General features: G+C 36.2%; 1 protein-coding gene across 1 annotated transcript in view; it reads right to left on the reverse strand.

Moving 5' to 3' along the window:
* Positions 1-2594: 2594 nt before the first annotated feature.
* SMARCA1 (SWI/SNF related, matrix associated, actin dependent regulator of chromatin, subfamily a, member 1) overlaps positions 2595-19573 on the reverse strand; it is a 33547-nt gene continuing 16568 nt past the window's right edge. The window contains exons 15-24 of the mRNA XM_035541346.2: positions 18994-19142; positions 18246-18365; positions 16929-17039; positions 16607-16720; positions 15777-15899; positions 14163-14295; positions 13103-13221; positions 12674-12886; positions 7698-7808; positions 2595-7022 (exon numbers count right to left, since the gene is read on the reverse strand). Of these exons, the coding sequence (XP_035397239.1) occupies positions 6951-7022; positions 7698-7808; positions 12674-12886; positions 13103-13221; positions 14163-14295; positions 15777-15899; positions 16607-16720; positions 16929-17039; positions 18246-18365; positions 18994-19142 (1265 nt within the window). The 3' untranslated portion in view covers positions 2595-6950. The remainder of the gene's footprint in view (positions 7023-7697; positions 7809-12673; positions 12887-13102; positions 13222-14162; positions 14296-15776; positions 15900-16606; positions 16721-16928; positions 17040-18245; positions 18366-18993; positions 19143-19573) is intronic.

Consider the following 19573-nt stretch of genomic DNA (forward strand, 5'->3'; position numbering starts at 1 on the left):
TTTTTCCCAGAAGACGACAAGAGCACTTCACTCACAATTTCTATTCAGATATTTTGACTAAATAAAAGACTCAGTATCAGCAAAGAGCTGAAAATCAACTATTTTTCTCTGATCTTATTGTGCCTACTACCACATAAGGAGTTCATTTTAAAAAGCAGTAGTCAATGAACAGGTATTTCAGGCAGAAAAAAAAAGAGCAATTAGCAAGTTCAAGTTCTATCCGTATGTATATAAAGGATACAGCTAGTGACATATAATAAATACGAAAAGGACGTTTATGGTTTACCAATATAGTTACTTACTATATTGCTGACTTTACTATAAGATAATAGAGTTTTATAACCCGTTCCTCAAGGCAAATGAGGATTAAATTTTTGTGACAGTAAATTTCTTCAAAAACCTTGAACTATAATCAAGTTGGTACCTGAACAAACCAATGTGTTACATTTCTTTGGAAACAGGCACTGACCACTTACACCGTAGGTATACCCTTGGAATTTTGTAAAAGCGCCATGAAATTCAGAAGCCACCAGAGCGCAACAGTTGGCATGATTTGTGCAAAATCTCAATTGCAGTTTTATTAGTTGAAGGACTATGATACCTAGGATTACTGTCATAATTTCAAATACTCAGCAGTCGAGCCTTTTTTATTTTCCTAAGTAGAAATCACAAAATAAAAGGGAAAAACCAAACCAACCCCATCCCACCCCAAACCACCAAAGAGATAAGAACTTACGTAACTGGAATTTCAGGCCATGTTGAGAAAACGTGAAAGCAAAACGTCTAAGGAAAGAAGTAAGAGACTTACTGGACTGCCAACCTTTACCACAAAGCAGTCTCACAAGGAAGGCCCACCTTTAAGTTGGAGAAAGACAACACATAATTAATGCTAGTCACCAACATCCTGAGCAGATTTTAAGACTTTGTGGCCTTAAGCAGTATCCAACTAATTAACGGAGAAGATAAATGAAGGTGACTTTTCATGCTGCTTCCTATATGCAAGAAACTGCCCTGTAGAAGCCAAAAGGTCTGTTCCCTGTAGAAGTGTCTGTAGTCTGACCTCCCCAGCCCCTCAACGCCTACAGCACGAATGACCCTATGCCACCACCGCCAGACACCTCTGCACTTCTGGCTCTTTCTAAGCTAGCAGCAAGAGCTGCCCCTTGTCACAAGTCTCAGTTCCACTGTGCTGTTTTCCAGGTAATTTGTTTGCAGTAGTGGATGTAAAGTCCCCCAAGGAAGAGATCTAACCAGAGAGCAATGCTCTGCAGTTAGCCGGCTAAGTGTACGAATGCACTCCAAGCAAGACATCGAGTTTCTCTGGCTCCCCTGATTAAGTGGGGCTCCTCCTGCAGGCATTCCCTGTGCCCAAGCCCAAGTGTTTGTATAATTCCCATACAACCACAGGTCACAAAACAACTGCATTAGTGGAGTGTGACACATGGTTGACAGTCGGCTGAATATGAGCCAGCAGTGTGCTCAGGTGGCCAAGAAGGCCAACAGCATCCTGGCTTGTGTAAGAAACAGTGTGGCCAGCAGGTCTAGGGAAGTGATTGTGCCCCTGTACTCAGCTCTGGTGAGGCCGCACCTCAAGTACTGTGTTCAGTTTTGGGCCCCTCGCTACAAGAAGGACATGCAGGTGCTCGAGGGAGTCCAGAGAAGGGCAACGAAGCTGGTGAGGGGTCTGGAGAACAAGTCTTACGAGGAGCGGCTGAGGGAGCTGGGGTTGTTCAGCCTGGAGAAGAGGAAGCTCAGGGGCGACCTTATCACACTCTACAGGTACCTTAAAGGAGGCTGTGGCGAGCTGGGGGTTGGTCTGTTCTCCCACGTGCCTGGTGACAGGACGAGGGGGAATGGGCTAAAGTTGCACCGGGGAGGTTTAGGTTGGATATTAGGAAGAACTTCTTTACTGAAAGGGTTGTGAGGCATTAGAATGGGCTGCCCAGGGAAGTGGTTGAGTCACCATCCCTGGAGGTCTTTAAAAGACGTTTAGATGTAGAGCTTAGTGATATGGTTTAGTGGAGGACTTGTTAGTGTTAGGTCAGAGGTTGGACTCGGTGATCTTGGAGGTCTCTACCAACCTAGATGATTCTGTGATCTCTTCAGGACTGACTTCAGAAATCTTTGTTTATTAACATTAGGTTTATTACAACCGTTTAGTATTTCTCTCTACACTTCAACCCACTTGGTGGCACAGAGCTGTCCTACATTTTTCAAGTCCTCCAACAGGAGGAACTACCAAGTAGCTCTGCAGACAGGATGGCTGTTCCCATTACAAGTTCTGATCTTTGAACAGAGCAGCTTCTCCAGAAGAGTTGGCAGGCACTGTTTCCACACAAAAAAAAATCTTCGAAACAGTAAACTTCAGCACTTGCAGACCAAAACAGACACAAAGAATATGTAAGAAGCAGAATCTAGCTACGGGATCATCATCAGCCAGGCACTAAGCAGAGCCATCTGAAGCACTATAGTTCTTGTAGCCACATCTACTACTAGTGACGAACAGCTGCAGTGATGAAATTCCTTGGTCCCTACCATTCTGCATCTTGTAGACTTCGGCTCCAAACTATTTTATTTTAGTAACACACCACAGGTATGGGAAAAAAACAGTAATATACTTTAATAAAGCATCAACATACATTGTATCATATCAAGAGACAACACAGGTAAGGCTGTCACAAAAATACAGGCACTACTAGTATTTTATTTGAGATCACAGGAGATGAGAAAGTTTGAAAGCAGATGAGGAACAGCCACACACACCCCTTATATTCATCTACCATAGCCTGAAAGCTATGAGAGGTACAAAAACAATACAAACAAATCCAGTTACTCTGAACAGTATCCAAGTACATGGGCCAATTCGTACCAGAAGTATAGTTACCAGAAGACATAAGGTTCATATCAGTTTTTATATATGTACAACTTAAGAAACAAATGTAATTTTTAAAGAGTTCAGAAGTTAACTTTCAACAACACAATGTAGACTTGAAGGCAGTAAATCTTACTCCTATTAAGGCTATTATGAAAGGATGGATATCATGCAAATGCAATTAAAATGTTACATTTCAAAATATGCAAAAGTTCAATTTTAACTTTCAGAAAAAAATATATCAAACATTATAACTGTGATCCACCAAAGCATTTTACAAACATGCTTGAAGCTAAATACATGGACTAAACTGACAGAGAAGGTAATGAATACCAAACTTGATTATCTCAACCAGACCAGAAGTACAGTAATCAGTTCCTTCCAGCATCACCACAAATGCCAATGCCTGCACCAAACATTTGTCATGTCATATTCACAGGCTGCAGCTGGCTGCAAAATTCAACGTGCTTTTTCAAGCTGTAAGGCCTGCATAGCTTGTTGTTGGTTGTTTTTTAATAGCTCTGGCATTAATTTGTGATCACTGAACATACTTAACACCTCCAATGAACACGGGGAAGAGGCATGCACAGAAAGAGCCTGTGAATTGACTGCGGACTGGGCAGCACACAGCTGGAAGCACGTAACAAGTTACTTCCATCAGGCATTCAGATAGATTCTCCTTAGCTCCCATACACTGTACCCCTTGCTTACGATCTCAAAGAGAAAACTGTTTTTAAACCATAACCTGCATTAGCACTAAATCCCAGAAGCAAGGCCAATCAACAAGAAATAGAATCTTAGTTAATATTTTAGTATAGCGATGCTACTTGTTCAAATGGTATCTAAAGATGGCTTATGTTACCAGCAGGTAGAAAACTTCATTTTTTCTTTAGGTCATTATAATAATTTGAAATTAAGTACAATGAAGATGGCCAGCTGTGTAACTTTTATCACCACTCAAAAATAAAGTGTTGATAACTTGAAAATAACTAAAAGAAAAAGAACACAAGAACTGTTGTGACCTTTCCCAGGATGTTACGTGCACCATGAGAAGTGCTAGATTGCTGCACTACTTTCTTTCTTCAACTCCAATGCTATCATAATCAAATTGGAGTTGTGTACTCCAAAGGAGACAAGTTATTTTCAGACCTTTTATATCATATTTCTTTAGCTACTATCAAATTGCCTGAAGGTTTGGACTTTTCAGAACTTCCTCCTATGACATTACATTCAGTACTTACAAGTTTCTTAGAAGCAGTATTCCTCATCTAAGAAAAAATTAGTTAAAAGTAAGAAGATTCCTTTATTTCAGTCCATCTAATTTTGAGTCACAGCAGCATATCATTTGGATTCTGCTAGGCACATACTGTGTGGATATGTGCAACATGAAGAACGAAAACGGAAAAGAAAGATCCATTTTACTTTAATCCTGACCAGCAGCTGTTAGCAATTTTCTTTAGTTATCACTGTGGGACATGATGGATGGGAAGACTCAATAGGCTGAGGAACTAGTATATAGTATACAAGTGCTCTCAAGGACTGTGTTCAACAGCACATTTAGTTTAACTAGGAACTACAGACTGTAAGAGATAACAGATAGTTCCTGGGAGTATCTATCATTCTTCAGAGAAGGTGTCTGATCAAGAGGATAATATCTGGAAGAACAACTGCATGATCTTTTGCTACATAGATAGCATACCATGTCACTGAGGAAGAAAAGTGAATATTAACTCAAGTGGTAATGAAAACCAAGAAATCTGCATAAAAGAACAAGTTGAAATATTACCATTTTAAGTTTACATATACTTTGCAAAGAATACAAAAAACAGATACACAAGAACATGCAAGTGAAACAAAGCTAATCTGCAATAAACAGGAAAACAGAATACACATTTTAATACTTAAGGCATTAAAAAGTTCACTTGATTATGCTAAAGAGTAGCAATGGAATAAGGTCTAGACCTAGCCAATGTAATTAAATAAAAATTCATTTGGCTCTTCCAGCCTTTATTTCCCTCCTCCTTTTTACTTGTTTTTATAACTTCAGATCATAAAGTTACCAAATAACATAGGAGAGGAGAAGTAATTGTAAATAAGGCATCTTCCTCTATTAGTAGCAATGCTCCAGAGATTTGTGATTATATAGATGTAGCTGCATAGCCACTTTACAGACCATGATTAGACTAGATGTCCTTCTACCAAGGATAAAAGAGGATGTCGACTACTCTGATACCAAAAATATTATTTGAAAAGACATCCTTTTCCGAGTTCACCCTATCCTACCTGGGGTGCATACTCATTTAAAAACATATTGACACCCATCACTAGCCTTCTGTCTGAAAGATGTGCCCCATCATCATTATTAGGCATACCTCTCAACTCAGATGAATCTCAACAGATAAACACCCTTCTTTTTAATCTACAAGCTTTACAAATAAAAGCCCAGTACAAATAATTAATGACTTGGTCCCCAAACAAAAGCTCTACACCAAAATACAAAATCCAATTAGTAATCTTTCAAGATGCCAGGCTAAGCCATCACACTCATTTTGCACAAAACCTTAAATGCAGACTATCAAGGAAATCTAGAAATTACTCATCAAGCTTATAGAGATTAATCCCAGAACACTTCGGAGCCACTCCAATAGATTTTAATTGACATGAAACAATGCGGACAGAAGTGTGTCCTAGAATACAAGAGAAATTTTATGAAACTCAAGAATATTTTATGAAAGCCAAAAGTTTTACAAAATTAAGAGAAAGGTAGCCAACACAAGCATGAAATACAAAGCAATTTTATCACCTCAAACCACTCGAGAAGGAAGCAAACTGTACTAGTAGAAAATTACAAGTCGTCTTCAAGGAAAGTACCATGTAAAGCACACTGCATTAATCTAGACTTGACATTATAAGGGCAAGCCTCGCTGTGGCAAGGTCCATACTAAACACCAGATCAGAGACAGAAGATTAAAGTAAAACATTAGATGTCACAGTCACTGTTCTACTGATCTGGGAAAGGCAGAGACTCCAAGGTGAACAGAAACTATGAACCTGCCATTCTCACGAAGTCAAAAAAAAACAGTACATCCAACACTTTCATCCCTTCATTAAAATAGAAATACTAAAAAGGAGCACTCCATAACATATCCCCATTGCTTCTGACTGACATTTGGAATCAAAGGTAAAAGCAGAAAGTTAGCAGAGATAATTAGAGCAACAGAGATCTTTTAGCACAAGGCAGCATATCTGAGCAGCCTACCAACCAGGAGATGAAGAAGTTTGTTTGCTACTTAAAAAAGAAGCTATTAGTTGACTACTTCAGTTCATTAGGCGTATAAAAAGTTTCATCTAGAGGTCATTCCAAAAAACACCTCGCCTTGTGTTTAAGCATATATGCAGCCCAACAGAAACTGATGATAATAAGGAAAAAAATATAAGTATCTGCTGGCTTTCCTTCTGAGTATTTCTGAGAAAAATGTCAATTTAATGCTGACAGCAAACAAGGATGTCAGTCTAATTAGATTTTTTGTTTCGGCATGCTCCTGATCCTATCTATATACTCTGAAGAAAATCTGATCGATGATGAAGGCACAATTATACAAACCTTAACATTCATTCTAGGTGTAGCTATGCAGAAAAGGGATGGGGGGGGAGGGGAACAAAGGTGAAGTACATTTCTCTTCAAATATTTTTAATTCAGTTTATTTTCCCACAGCCATATAAATTTAAAATATGAAACAACAATAATACAGCTATAGAATCTAGGTTTCCTTTCAACGCAGCAGCATATAAAACATATAAAAGCTAAAACTTTAGCATAAGCTTAAAAAAACAAGGACTGAGTGAATTTTGCAGAAGACATGAAATTCACAAAATACAGTACACAAAAATACTGGAATGCATAAAATATAAAGCTACACGTTCTAGGTAATGAAAGACATTGTAAATATACAAAATTTGCTAAATTAAACCAAGGGATTTGTGAGCAAGTACCATGAATACAAAGAAGTTGGCAATTAATACTTGTAGATGAAGACAAGAAAGGGGCAGTTTTATATTTAGCATTCATTTTGCGAGTTCACGACTTCACTTTCTTAGCATCTTTTTTTCCGGAGTTCTCAGTAGCCAAATCTGCTTTTCTCTTCTGTGACTAAAAAGGAAAAGAAAAAAAATTAATTCCAGCAAATGGTGGCATCATACCACAATGTTTTTAAGTACATTAACTATTTTAAAAGATAAGTAACATTAATGCATTCTATTTTTAAATTCAGTTTTGTGGGAGTTAACAGAAGGGTAAACAAAAATCCCAGATTTAGACACTTAATTCTGCTACCCTTTTTGCTTTCTTGATGTTCTGCATTACGTGGTCTCAATGGTACAAGTACTATGCACACCATGAATTGGATGAGCAGATCAGGACCTTGATTTATTTATAGTTTTGCTGTTGTAAAAGTGACAAATCTTTAAAATAAAAGGAGCACTTCTTACTTCTTCCTCCAGAAACTAGTACATAGTGGAGTAACAACAATTTTAGACTGAAGTCAACATATCATGTAGGCAGAAAGAAGAGCTATGCTTTCTTAAAAAGTGCCTTAGCTACTTACACTAAAGCCTCTTCTCAAAAAAATAAGTAAGGACCCAAAATATTACGAATTGGGAACATCTGCATAGAATCTAGGAGAGCTGTGAATAGACGGATATTTGTTTAATCTCTCAACTAATGGTTTATATTTAAACAATCAGTTACTATTACCTTCTTTTTCATCTCCTAACAAAAATATAATTGAATTCTACCACCCTGGAAATAAAGTGCTGCTCAACATACCGATGTGACTTTTGATCCTCTTTTCTTCTTTTCAGCTCGTTCTTTTTCCTCAATTTCCATATTCTCTTTTTCTATTAATGATATCAGAGTATTACAGCGTCTCTGAAACTCCTGAGGAAACAGAAAACAACAAATTTTAAATGCATCATACAAACTCTCTCATCTACAAAAAAAAATACTGTTTTTCCAGAAGTGTTCAATACCCAGACTGGTAAGATGAACTTTGTTATTGCACATCCGTCCTTATCTTAGTGCAACCTTTACTATAAGGAGAGAAAGGCAAGATATTTACTGAAATATTTGGCTTCCTGACAGTTTTCAGGACTGCCTGTATCTTCCAAGCTGATGTTCCTGAAGACTGATGCGATCTTTCATCATGTTTACGTGAAGCAAATAATATACTGCTGCCAGCATACTATGCCAGATTTTAGGAAGAGGGGTCTTCAGGTACATCTTTAAAGCAGGAAGAAATCAAAGCTATCTTCAGCAATATTTTGCGGTGGCACACAGACCTTTTTGTGATGAGGTAAGACACTTTAGAGCTCTAAACTGGCAAAAATCTATCCAGTTTTAAGCCTTGAACTCACTGTTGTATCTACCTTCAGTCAAAAAGCACCCAAAAGGTAGGAGGCCTTAAATGCTTTTAAGCATTAAGACTTCCAAGTCATCTGAAAATGTTCAAGACTAAATGACAAAAATGTCATTTATACATTAAAAAATATTTCCAGTACAACTGTCACAATACTTCCATTGTAGTTAATAACAGTTGGCTTGGTAGCAGAAATCATTTGATTCTTGTATCCCATCTGGAAAAATAGATCTCTTACCAAATACAGAATATGTACTTATTTCTATTATTATTATTAAGTATGTTGAAAACAGCAATTCCATGGCTAGCTCTTCCTAGCACAAGGCAGGAAGGTTTCTTCTGATGAAAAAAGCTGGAAAAGAGCATCTTACCTATTAAACTCAGTGAAAAAAAATGTGAACCATAAGCTACCCGAAAATTACCTAGTAGCATAAAGCTCAACCTACAACCGGTCTATTCACCATGAAGTGAACAGGTGACCTTTTTGCCCAGGAATTAGTCTCCGTTTTCTTAGCATCTGTAACCTGCATACTGCCTCAGCCATCATGCATGCTTTCTTGATCCTGATCGTTCTGAAACAGACAAGCATATGACTCATCTTGGAGAAGTTCATGTCCTAAGACTAACAATTTTCCTTAAGTCCTCAAGGTGCCACAGATTCCTCTACAAATCGGGCTGCAAAGCCTTGGATGAAAGCTGCACAATCCAGAATGAACACAGAATCCTTCCACCTTTCTTATAAGCAAAGAGAAAAATTCAAGAAGTTTGTCTTTACAACTCCCTGCTGGAAAGGTTCCAGTCCCACACATGTAGTTTTACAGTCATTTCTGCCACATCCATGTAAAAGTAACCCCAACACCCCCACCACAAACACAACCATAAATATTCTCATGTCAACCAATAAAACCCCTCAAATTTCATGCAAACAGCATTCAGATAAAAAGGCAACAAGTCTGAGAACACTTGGGTGCAAGCCATCCCAAAACGTATTGCATCCCCAAACACAGAACAGAGATCTGTCCCCAAACACTTCACAAATCAATAGAGATTACTGAAAAGAGGCAGAAGCAGAAAAATGATTGCCAGTATGTCAGAAGCATTTTCCATCATTTGAATTTGTGCATGTTACACTCGAAGACAAAGGAGCTGTAGGTAGAGACTGATGACAATCTGTTCCACAAAAGCAAGCAGTTCAACCTTCCTGAGTGTAAGAGAAATTACCTGGTGTTAAATTCAAGACAAACAATTATCAGAAATGCACCAAGAAATAACCTCCAGACATTTGCCTACAGCACTGAGAAAAATCCTCTTATTTGCAAGGGAAAAAAAATGCTTGTATAGACGCGTATGTTTACTATAATCAAGTGTTCAGGCTGACATTTAGTCTTTCCAGACTGCTACTCCAGAACATGCAGAAGGCAGAGGATGGACTCAAAAGCAACTTTCTCAGGAGAATCACAGAAGCAGTTGACAGTAGCATGTGGTATGCACACAGGTTTCTGCTACACCTACTATCACAAAGAGAATCTGCATTAGAAATTCTGCCCTGAACTCCTGAAATTTCTGTATGGACTGATCCTGGACTGATCCATCTCATTTCAGTACTATAAAAATACACTTCAAGTGTAAAATGCCCTGCACCTTTAGAGTTGCAATTTCATTCAGTATGGCTGATATTTTTCTCCTTAGGATTGAAAGAGATGAGATGTACTTTGCTCTTCACTTCATAGTTATAAAGACTAGTATTGCAATAAATAAGATGGGAGCACTGAACCATCACCTTCTGCATGACCGAAGGCAGAGATGTTGGCTTGATAGAGAAAGTAGAAGTCTGAAGCTCTGTCAACAGGCCTGTACGTTCCTGTATTTACATAATCGTTTCTTACACTGGCTAGGGTTACAGAAAGGTAAAAGAACATACATAAATTACGCCCAGAAAACAGATATGTGTTTCACTATTGCCATGATATTCTGCATTCTTTCTGCATGGACAGAAATAAAAGAATAATTACTAAACTATAAAATTAAGCTTTTGTGCATAGTTTAAAAAAAAATCATAGTTTTAGGCACTCTCAAGCTCTGAAAATTTACATTTTGGGTTAAAAAACTGTTTACTGAATAAATCACTGAAGCAGAATCTTTGTTTTCCAAAGAGAAACCTTCAGAAGGCAAAGAAACCAAAATAAGAAGATGGAAGATAAATAAGCTACTTATACGGAATTCAAGAGACATCTAGTGGTTAGTTGAACACAAAGCCTGAGAGCCCAGTAACAAGTACTTGTCAGAATTACACTGCCCTTCCTATCCTGTTTCATGAGTTTGAATGCAATAAAAAGTAATTTTGAGGTTACATGAACTTCAGTGTTCTAAGAAGGCGTTAATTTATCCACTTTCACTGAACTTACTACATAACTCTTTTGTTTGTATTTATACTTAGTACGTTATTCTCGGAATCAAATGACTTTCCAACACTTTTCGTCATAAAAAGCATCAAGCCAGTGCAAAATAGACCCACAGAAATGAATACTCCCCACAAATACCATGGTATTTGTATGCATAAAGTGTATCGGTTACTGGCAATTTAAACCATACATATCATGGCCATTTACAACAATTACGAAAATTAATGGATGCATGAAATGAAAGATTACTTTATCTTTGTGTTTTCATACCATTATTTCAGCTAAATAACAATAGAAAAATAATATTAACAGGTAGAATTTTGAGAAAATATAAGCTAAAATTCACTGTATTTCCAACCAGTCTCTCCATTTCAGCATTAGATACCACAGAACATGGTTCTACATGTTAGAAAAATGATTCCTTTCTCCTTTAAAAAGATTTTTTAAGGAACATAATAATCTGAAAGAAGACTTAGAAGATTTAAGTCTACCTCTGACTTAAAAACATCAATTAATCTTAAATGTTGAGCTATATTTTTAATTTCTAGTACTAATTTATATTATTTCCTTAAGCAGATTCCTCCACAGACAACTGAAAAGTAACTAAAGTTAATATTGGAGAGGTTTTTATGGTCACAATTTTAAACCCAGTATCTATTCAAACAGACATTTCAGCAAGAAAAGTCTTCAATTATTTTTAACTAAGAACATTTTATGAACATTTCCTAAGGCTGGGAAACAACGAGTGAAAGGTAATGCCCTGTGGCTCTGCAGCTACTGAACTATCCAAAAATGCAGATTTATATACAAAATGGCATGAAAGTTACATGACCACAACATATCATTTAATTAGAAGTTTGCTTACAAGGCAATGGGAAGTACCTGTGAGAGTTGTGTAAGGGACAGGGTGCTCCAGTATTTTGCGTCAGCCATGCACATATGGTTTTGTGTTCAGTCAAACCAAAAAATAGGTGTTTCTTCTCTTACTCTTTGAAAGTGAGTAAGATTAGATTATTCCAGGTATTATAAGAAAAATTGGGAAGTACACGTTCCCCTTATAAATACATTCACATTCCAATTGCACATACACGTGGTCTTTAAATAAGGTACAAACTTGTACTTTTTATCTGTAAGAAGGAACTTAAACAGGTAAATTTGACTGAAGATTCCAGGGCTGAGCTAACAGTTTCCTTAAAACCATCCCATACTCAGAGGCTAGTGTCTACATAGCTTATTATTTGCAGCCACCAACACTCCCATTAGTATTATGTTCTGTTACTTAATATCTAAATTAAAAAAAGAATGCCTCTGCTCTCCAGAAAAAGGAAAAAATACAGCCAAAATTCAGAGTACTAGTCCACTTACTATCTAGCCAACTTATTTTTGTGAGTATAAACAAAATCTGCAGAAAACTAAGTAAAAAAAGCACTTAAATATGATAATCCTTATTCAAAATTACAAAGTTAATTTTAAACCAATAGCTTCAATGATTAACTCACATGAATCTCTGAAAATTTTCTCATGCTTTTAGAAATTAAGTAGGAATATTAGAAAAGCTGTTCTTTCCTCCAAGTATATAATTCAGATGTTTTGAGCCTTTAATATAGTCCAAAAATTCTGAAGAGCAGTCATGTTCTAGGAAATATTGTTAAAACTTTGTTTGCAATAAAAGTAACATTTGTAAGGCTAGTGTACTTCTGCATTAATCCCTTTGGGTAACACACAACTTCAACTTGGCGAGTTTTCTAATCTGTTTGTTTCAGCTCTACTGTGTTGTTTGTTGTACTAAGGGAACAGGTAGTTTTATTAAAAATAAGGAATGAGAATGAAAACGAAATTATTTTTGAGAATGAAAGCCAAAATTATTTTTTCAGCACTTATTTCCTACTTTCCAGTATTTTGGCGCAAATCCAAATTATGTGATAGAGCTTAAAAAGTAACAAAATTTTTCAGATACCTACTTGGTCCATGTAACTGACACCTACCATTGCAGTCCTAGATTTGATAAACCAGTCAAATCTGAACTGAGGAGCATTGCGCACACACTGCCGTAGTTCTTCATACACGTTTTCTTTGTCAAAGCCCATCTTGTGTAACATGCATATCAGAAATCTGTCTTCTTCTTCTGTGTAATTTTTCCCTTTGTTTGTTCCATACTGAATACGCAACTGATGGAAAGGTGCTTTATACCTTGCAATCTGAATGCAAAGCAAAAATATTGATATTAAACATACAGCGCTACATCGTGGATTTATTACATATTCATGTGGATTACTGATACATAAAAATAGAATTCCCATCCCCAACTGTTCCCTTTCTGAAGGGATGTAAGAGATTACATCCACCTGTAACCACAGAGTTAGCATGAAGCAGTCACTATAAAACAAAAAATTAAAAAATCCTGCAGTGATTACTTTGGCATCAAGGGCTTTCTTGATACTGATTCTCCGTTGAATTCTTGCCTCTCCTCGTTCAATTTGAGCCATAATCCTCTCAATGTCCTGTAGTTCGTTGCAACGTTCCCAGAAAACAGCTAAAAACAAAATTTGTAAAATAAGATCTTTTGCTTTACTGTTTTGCCTTTAGTCAACTAAAGCACTCCAGCAAGAAAATGTAATGCAGTTTGTAGATCCACAAAACCTTAAAGATTCAGTAATACTTTCCCTTTTACTGTGCTAGCAAAGAAAGCTTGCACAGACCTTCATTCACTGTCTTTAAGTTAACTATAAGCAACAGCTTAGTAACAACTGTAGGACAGTTTATATCCAATATAAATAGCTGGAGTTAAGTAAAATTGGGAAAAATTACTTTTAAAGGTAGTTAGTTATAACCATGGTTTAATGCTGCTAACCTGTTTCACCATTCTTATTCATATGTCAATTTTTACTCGCTATCTCTAAAGTCAACAGGAACTATCTAGCGTATGACTTATAAAAAAGACAGTAATGTGTGGCTTCTCCTGATTCTTTGGGTTGGTTAAAAGATGTAAATTCAGCACTTGATAGGGAGCTCTTGATGAGCTGTTCTTTTTTTAAGCTAACATGCAAAACGTTGCAAGGTTACATTTTATGAAGGATTTTAGGAAAACTAAACATAAGGATGAAACAGAAACAATTCTGAACAAATTAAAAGGTGTTGTGCAAATACCAAAGACAAAGACACAGCACACTAGCTAGAACAGTATATAAACCTATAGAGAATTATGATGGCACTATAATGCAACTTCATGACTCTACATGACCACCGTGTCAGTGTAAATCAACTACAACGTGTTCTACATTTCTGCTGAGGAAAAAGGATAGCTCAAGACATGTTTATGCTGCAAACTTAACCTTTAACACAATTAAATCTGCTGGGGAGAACTACAATATTCTTCCTATACACATCCAAATTCTACATTTTGTAGAAGAACACGTAGCAAAAACAATGGCTATTCGACACGACTAAGAAATGTATTTTGAAATATACACAAACCTGAATACTCAATGACCTCCTCGGGTGACTTTCCTTCCACCTCACGGGCAATATTATCTATATCATCACGACCGTACTTCTCATTAGCTTTAATAAACTGATTAAAATCCCTTTTATTCCAGTTTGTAAAACCCTGTAAGCACCAAGAGATCAAGAAGCTATTACTAAGTAGAAAGGAAACATTTTGCAAAATTTTGTCTTATGTATCATTTGCTACAATTGCCAATGCCTCTGCAATGTCACATAATTAGAGTGGTTAATGGTCTTTCAGGATTTCCGTAACTTCTATTATTCAGGGCTTATTACTGAGTCATTAGAAGTCTAAAGAGTTATTTTCTTGCATGACTCCACATGCATTAGTAAGAGCTTTTTACTTTGCCTCCTTCTTAAATCTTTTATGAATTATTTCTCCAAAGAAAGGCTCACCGACAGGTTACTGTAATTTTATTTAAGCAACAAAAAGTATTTGGAATACAGGAAGCTCCAGTACGAGTGTCATTACAAGTTCTTCAAATAGTTCAAGTATCTAAAGCAATAGCTGCTACTTAGTACACGTACAAACCTTGAACCAAACAAACAGCTGGATGAAAGCTTAAATATATCAAGAAACAATCTCTAGGCCAAAAAGATGCAATCAAATGGAAACTCCATAGCACTGTCAAACGGGAAGTTTATTGTGTGCTGAAGAAATTAATCCAGAACTGAACAACAGTTAAGTGAGATGCAATGCATGGAAACATGACCCGAGAACATGGCGCTACATTTTAAAAACAGTGAAAGGAGAAAACATCAAGAAAAAACAACAAAAGTCACATCTACAAGGAACTTTGCCAGTTCTCCAGCTGAGTAAGATGACTTCTCAATTAGATTGCATCTTTACACATTCAACATACACAAATATTTATTTCTAGACATCAACAGACATGCATACCAACAAAAGCTGAAGTATGTCCTCTGCTATAAACAGGTGAGGTTAATAGTCAAATTGGGACCTTGCAGGGCTAGGAACACCAGCCCGCTTCCTTGAGAAAATTTCCTGAATCCAGAAAATCTCAGTACTTCAAAACACACCTTTCTCCTGAACAATTAGCTTTTAATGAGCCTAGACAGCAGGATAACAGTCCCAAGAAGTCAATAAACTAGCCAGTGACATGGAGACAGTCCCAGCAGAAAAGGAACATGCCGAACCAAACTGGGACAGAATTAATGGATGTGATATGCCGCCTTATACAGCTGTGTAAAAACCATATGGTGATGGAGGCTTGCCTTCTCTGAATTCAGTCTTGTCTGATAAACTCAGAAGACAAATGCACATACAAGAAAGCCACTGACTAGATTTCTACATGCATTGCTGGGCAGTGGATTCACTATACAAGTCTAGGCCTTGGAAACATTGCAGACATTCAAAGAACAGCAGCTGACTAAGACAAACTTACTCAAGGACAGGAAAGGGGTCTCAACCAAAAAACAAGCCAAAATCATTACATCTTGTGTGCTTACATCTCTATAACGTTGATGTAGCTTTCCTGTGCATACATACCACCATTAGTACTACACATTTACATTCCATACTAGTAAAAAATACACAGTGAAATACTTGACCTATTATTTTACCTGTGTTAGTAGCTTTTCTTTCTCTTCAGTTTCTTCAGGAGTCAGAGGCATAGAATCATCTATCTTCTTTTGTTCTTCTTTTTGTACCTGGGCTGCATTCGGGAGGTCAGGGTTCCTGGGTACCTAAGAACAGAGGTATCAGTAAGCAATAGTGCTGCAATGTTAAAGACACTTTTCCATGGACCTTGCTTTACAATCTAGAAGCACATGTTAAATTTCACAGGAATGACATAGCCCACACCTACTAAACATTTGTTGTCACAGAACAAAACAAAACAAAAAGCATCCCAACCCTGGGCTACTCTAAAGAAATGAAACCATAACAAAAATATCTTTAAAAAATTACCCGAATATTTTTATACAAAATTTATTGCAAAATTGAAAAACATTATCCTTCAAGATAAGATGATGGATTAAATATTGTCATTAAGTCACTAATATAAGGTCATCTTATATTAGTCAAAAATGGTTCTCACCTTAGATTATGTATTTTTTTTTGAGGAAAAGTACACAAAGCATCAAAACCATCTTCATTTTTTACACTCAATTTTGTTGTTAGGAACCCTCCACAAGACACACAAAGCTACATAGTTTTTTTTTTAATGAAGGAAGAAATTATAGACAGCTTTTTCTGTTTCACAGTGGAACATAAGAAAGAGAACAGAGATTTTAAGCCATTTTCCTTCAATTTGGAACAAAATAAGACCAAAATGATATATTATTTCACGTAGACTCATTGATTGTATTTAGCTATTTTCAAGCTTGAAGCAAATCTGCAAAGAGGAATACAAATACATTTCACTTATTTGAAGGGAAAAAAAAAACATTACCTTATATCCTATAGTCTTACGGTAATATAGAATTTCTTTTTCCAGAAGTTCAAATAATCGTGGTGGAAAAAATTGGAAATCCTGAATATTTGGCTGTTTTGGAGGTCGTGGAGCCTTCAAAAATACATGGGTATATTAACGTAATGTAAGTTTGACTTCCGTGCATTTAAACTGCCATAAATCAGCAGTATTGACAGCGTATCACTTTACAAGTACATTAATTCTATTACCAGAATAGGGTGAGAGCAGGGGATGCAACATGGGAGAGCAGAAGAGCAAAAACACAACATAAAAATAAAGACCATTGTTGCCAACATCTTACCTTTGGGACTTTTGGTTCACTAACACGTAGGGCTTCTCTGAAATAAGCATCAACTGCATAATTGGCTTTGCGCTCTCGTTTTGGAGGCTCTATCCATTCCATCATGCTCAGCTACACACAGAATTGAAGAACAATGTATTAAAGTAACTGTATACTTTTCTCAAGTCACAAAATAATGACTAGTGTGGCGCTGCCAAACAAGTATTTTTTCACACTAAGTCTGGTGCTTGTGCTCAACAGTACAGATAATACATCAGAGCTCAGAAATAAGCCAGAAGTTATAGCTAATTATAACATGTATTTAAGCACATTAAAAATAATACACCACTAAAGGAAGACTGTTGTCTTGCAGTGGCATGACTAGACACCTTTACAGTAATCTACTGACTTCAGTCACTTGAGTGAGGTTATGCTTCCATCTGCTCAAATACCATTGAAGGTCTAGGGACTTGGGCTTTAAATTCTATTATCTATGATGATACAATGATACAAATTTATTGTGATATTCATAAGCCCTACAGAAGCTACAACATTGTTAAAAAAAAACATTAGACAGGAGTGAATTCTCTTACAAAAGAACTTCAATTAAACTTAAAGCATATTTCAAGGCAATGCTATATTAAAATCCTTACAAAAAGTCAGCTTATCAACATGAACAGTTCTTATTTACGTATATATTTATATATACATCCATTCTATTCTCATAAAATATTTAATTTTTCTAAGTGTTTCTTCAAAATTGGTAAGGAACCTGGATTAGAACTGCATCCTGTAGTTAACATGTAAAGAGTTCATATAATTAATTCCAGATAAAACCTTAAGAAAATATTATGTCCCATATCTAATGTAAAGAGACAGAAGTAACATCGTGGGACCATGATTAATACTTCTTCATTTGGATGATCTCTCTACATTTAGCTAAGTAATTGCACAAAACTCTTCACATGGATGCTTGTGACTAAAACCTTCACTGCAGAAAAAATTCCACACACAAAATTCTAAACAGGACTGTTTTTTCTTTTGTTACATGGCAGTAAAACAATACCAGCTGCAGCAGTATAGTAGGATGCAAAGTAGTATTTTTGCTGCAGGAAGGATAAAATTTGAGCAATTTTATCAGATTTTCCCATTAAGAAAAACAGGGGGGGGCCTGAAAGCTCGTTTAACACAAATTAACAATCCCAATGGTTGTGCAGAGCTAAGTGAATTCTTCAGGTCCTACTTCGCTACCATAACCTTTACAGCTATAACATTGCTAGCATAGCCTGTATGCTTACACCTCTAATGTCTCCAATACTTGTCTTTAAAAAAAATTACCTTCTGTTTTTCTCTATAATCTTCACCTTCGAAGTTGTATAAGCTCATCTCTGTGTCCATAGTGAAGTTTCTTAAAGAGCTTTCCCCCATTTTCTGCAATCGTTCATTCATTTCAGCTGTCTGAAATAAGAGACAACATTTTTAGGCTTATTCAAGCTGTTCTATGTTTTCTGCAAAAAAACAGCTTTCATCATTAAACGTATTTCATGTATTTTTCTGCTTTAAAATTTTACTTACATTTTCCTTATTAAGCAGGATTTGCCCACTGTGCTTTCCAATTTTGAACAAACTAAGGCTTCCCGTTATACTAAGTTTATTAATGCCGCGATGTAGCCCTACAACTATATAACTTTTAGATTTAAACGAAATTTGTGCCCAGCACTTTTTCCACAGCTTTTTTTTCCACATTTTTTCCACAGCTACCAATTCCCTAATAAAATTCCATGAAGATTTTGTGCCTATTAGAATTGTTGGCATAAAATTTACATGTTTCTAAGAGTTCATGAAATAAACAATGCTTAAGATACAATGCACTTAGTTTGAACTAGTGAAAGTAATTACAACTCACTACTCCTTCCAGGCTTTCATAAGGTTTGAAATATTTATGAATAGTAAAGTAATATGTGGGCATATAAAACAGATTTACATAATAATTAAAGTGTTCTTGTCTTCTTCTATAAAATGTATTTTGCATATCTATGTTTAATGTTTGACACATCACAAATTCTATACAAAACTGCTCTCTAACCTTCTTTTCACCTCTTTCTAAGATAGTGGTTATGTCTTCTTCTGTCAGCTCACTGTCCTTAGATGCAAAAACATGGGTAGCTCCGTGCCGGATCATCTGCAGCATTTCGTCTTTTGCCAGTTTGTTAGACTGTTGGTCTATGAGCCTTCCTAGAATCAGAAGAAATATGTTGAAAGTTGTAATACAAAACTTCCAGTATGAACACGCAAACAGTGGATTTTTTGAGTCCACCAGCAGAACAAGCAAGCAAAAAAGAACTATAGGAACAAATTACATTTCACTTGAACTGAAAATAAATAAACTGGGAACTTCAAGGTAAATACAAAAAATGACTATGGTACAAGACATAACAAAGAATTTGTTTCACATGAAGATAATCCAAATTTATATTTAAGATCTTATTCTTGCAAAGTCAGCTGGACTTAAGATTAAAATCCTACTTCAAGATGAAAAGTGACAAAATATTATAATCATTAGAAGTATTGAAGATTTTTTAACGCTCACTTTACTGATCTCAATGCATTTCTGAATACTTCCATTTTCCCCAGAACTCTAATTTCTGTCCCAAAATTCCACCAAT

Source organism: Cygnus atratus, chromosome 13, assembly GCF_013377495.2.
Source record: "Cygnus atratus isolate AKBS03 ecotype Queensland, Australia chromosome 13, CAtr_DNAZoo_HiC_assembly, whole genome shotgun sequence".
In the NCBI taxonomy this organism is placed as follows: domain Eukaryota; kingdom Metazoa; phylum Chordata; class Aves; order Anseriformes; family Anatidae; genus Cygnus; species Cygnus atratus.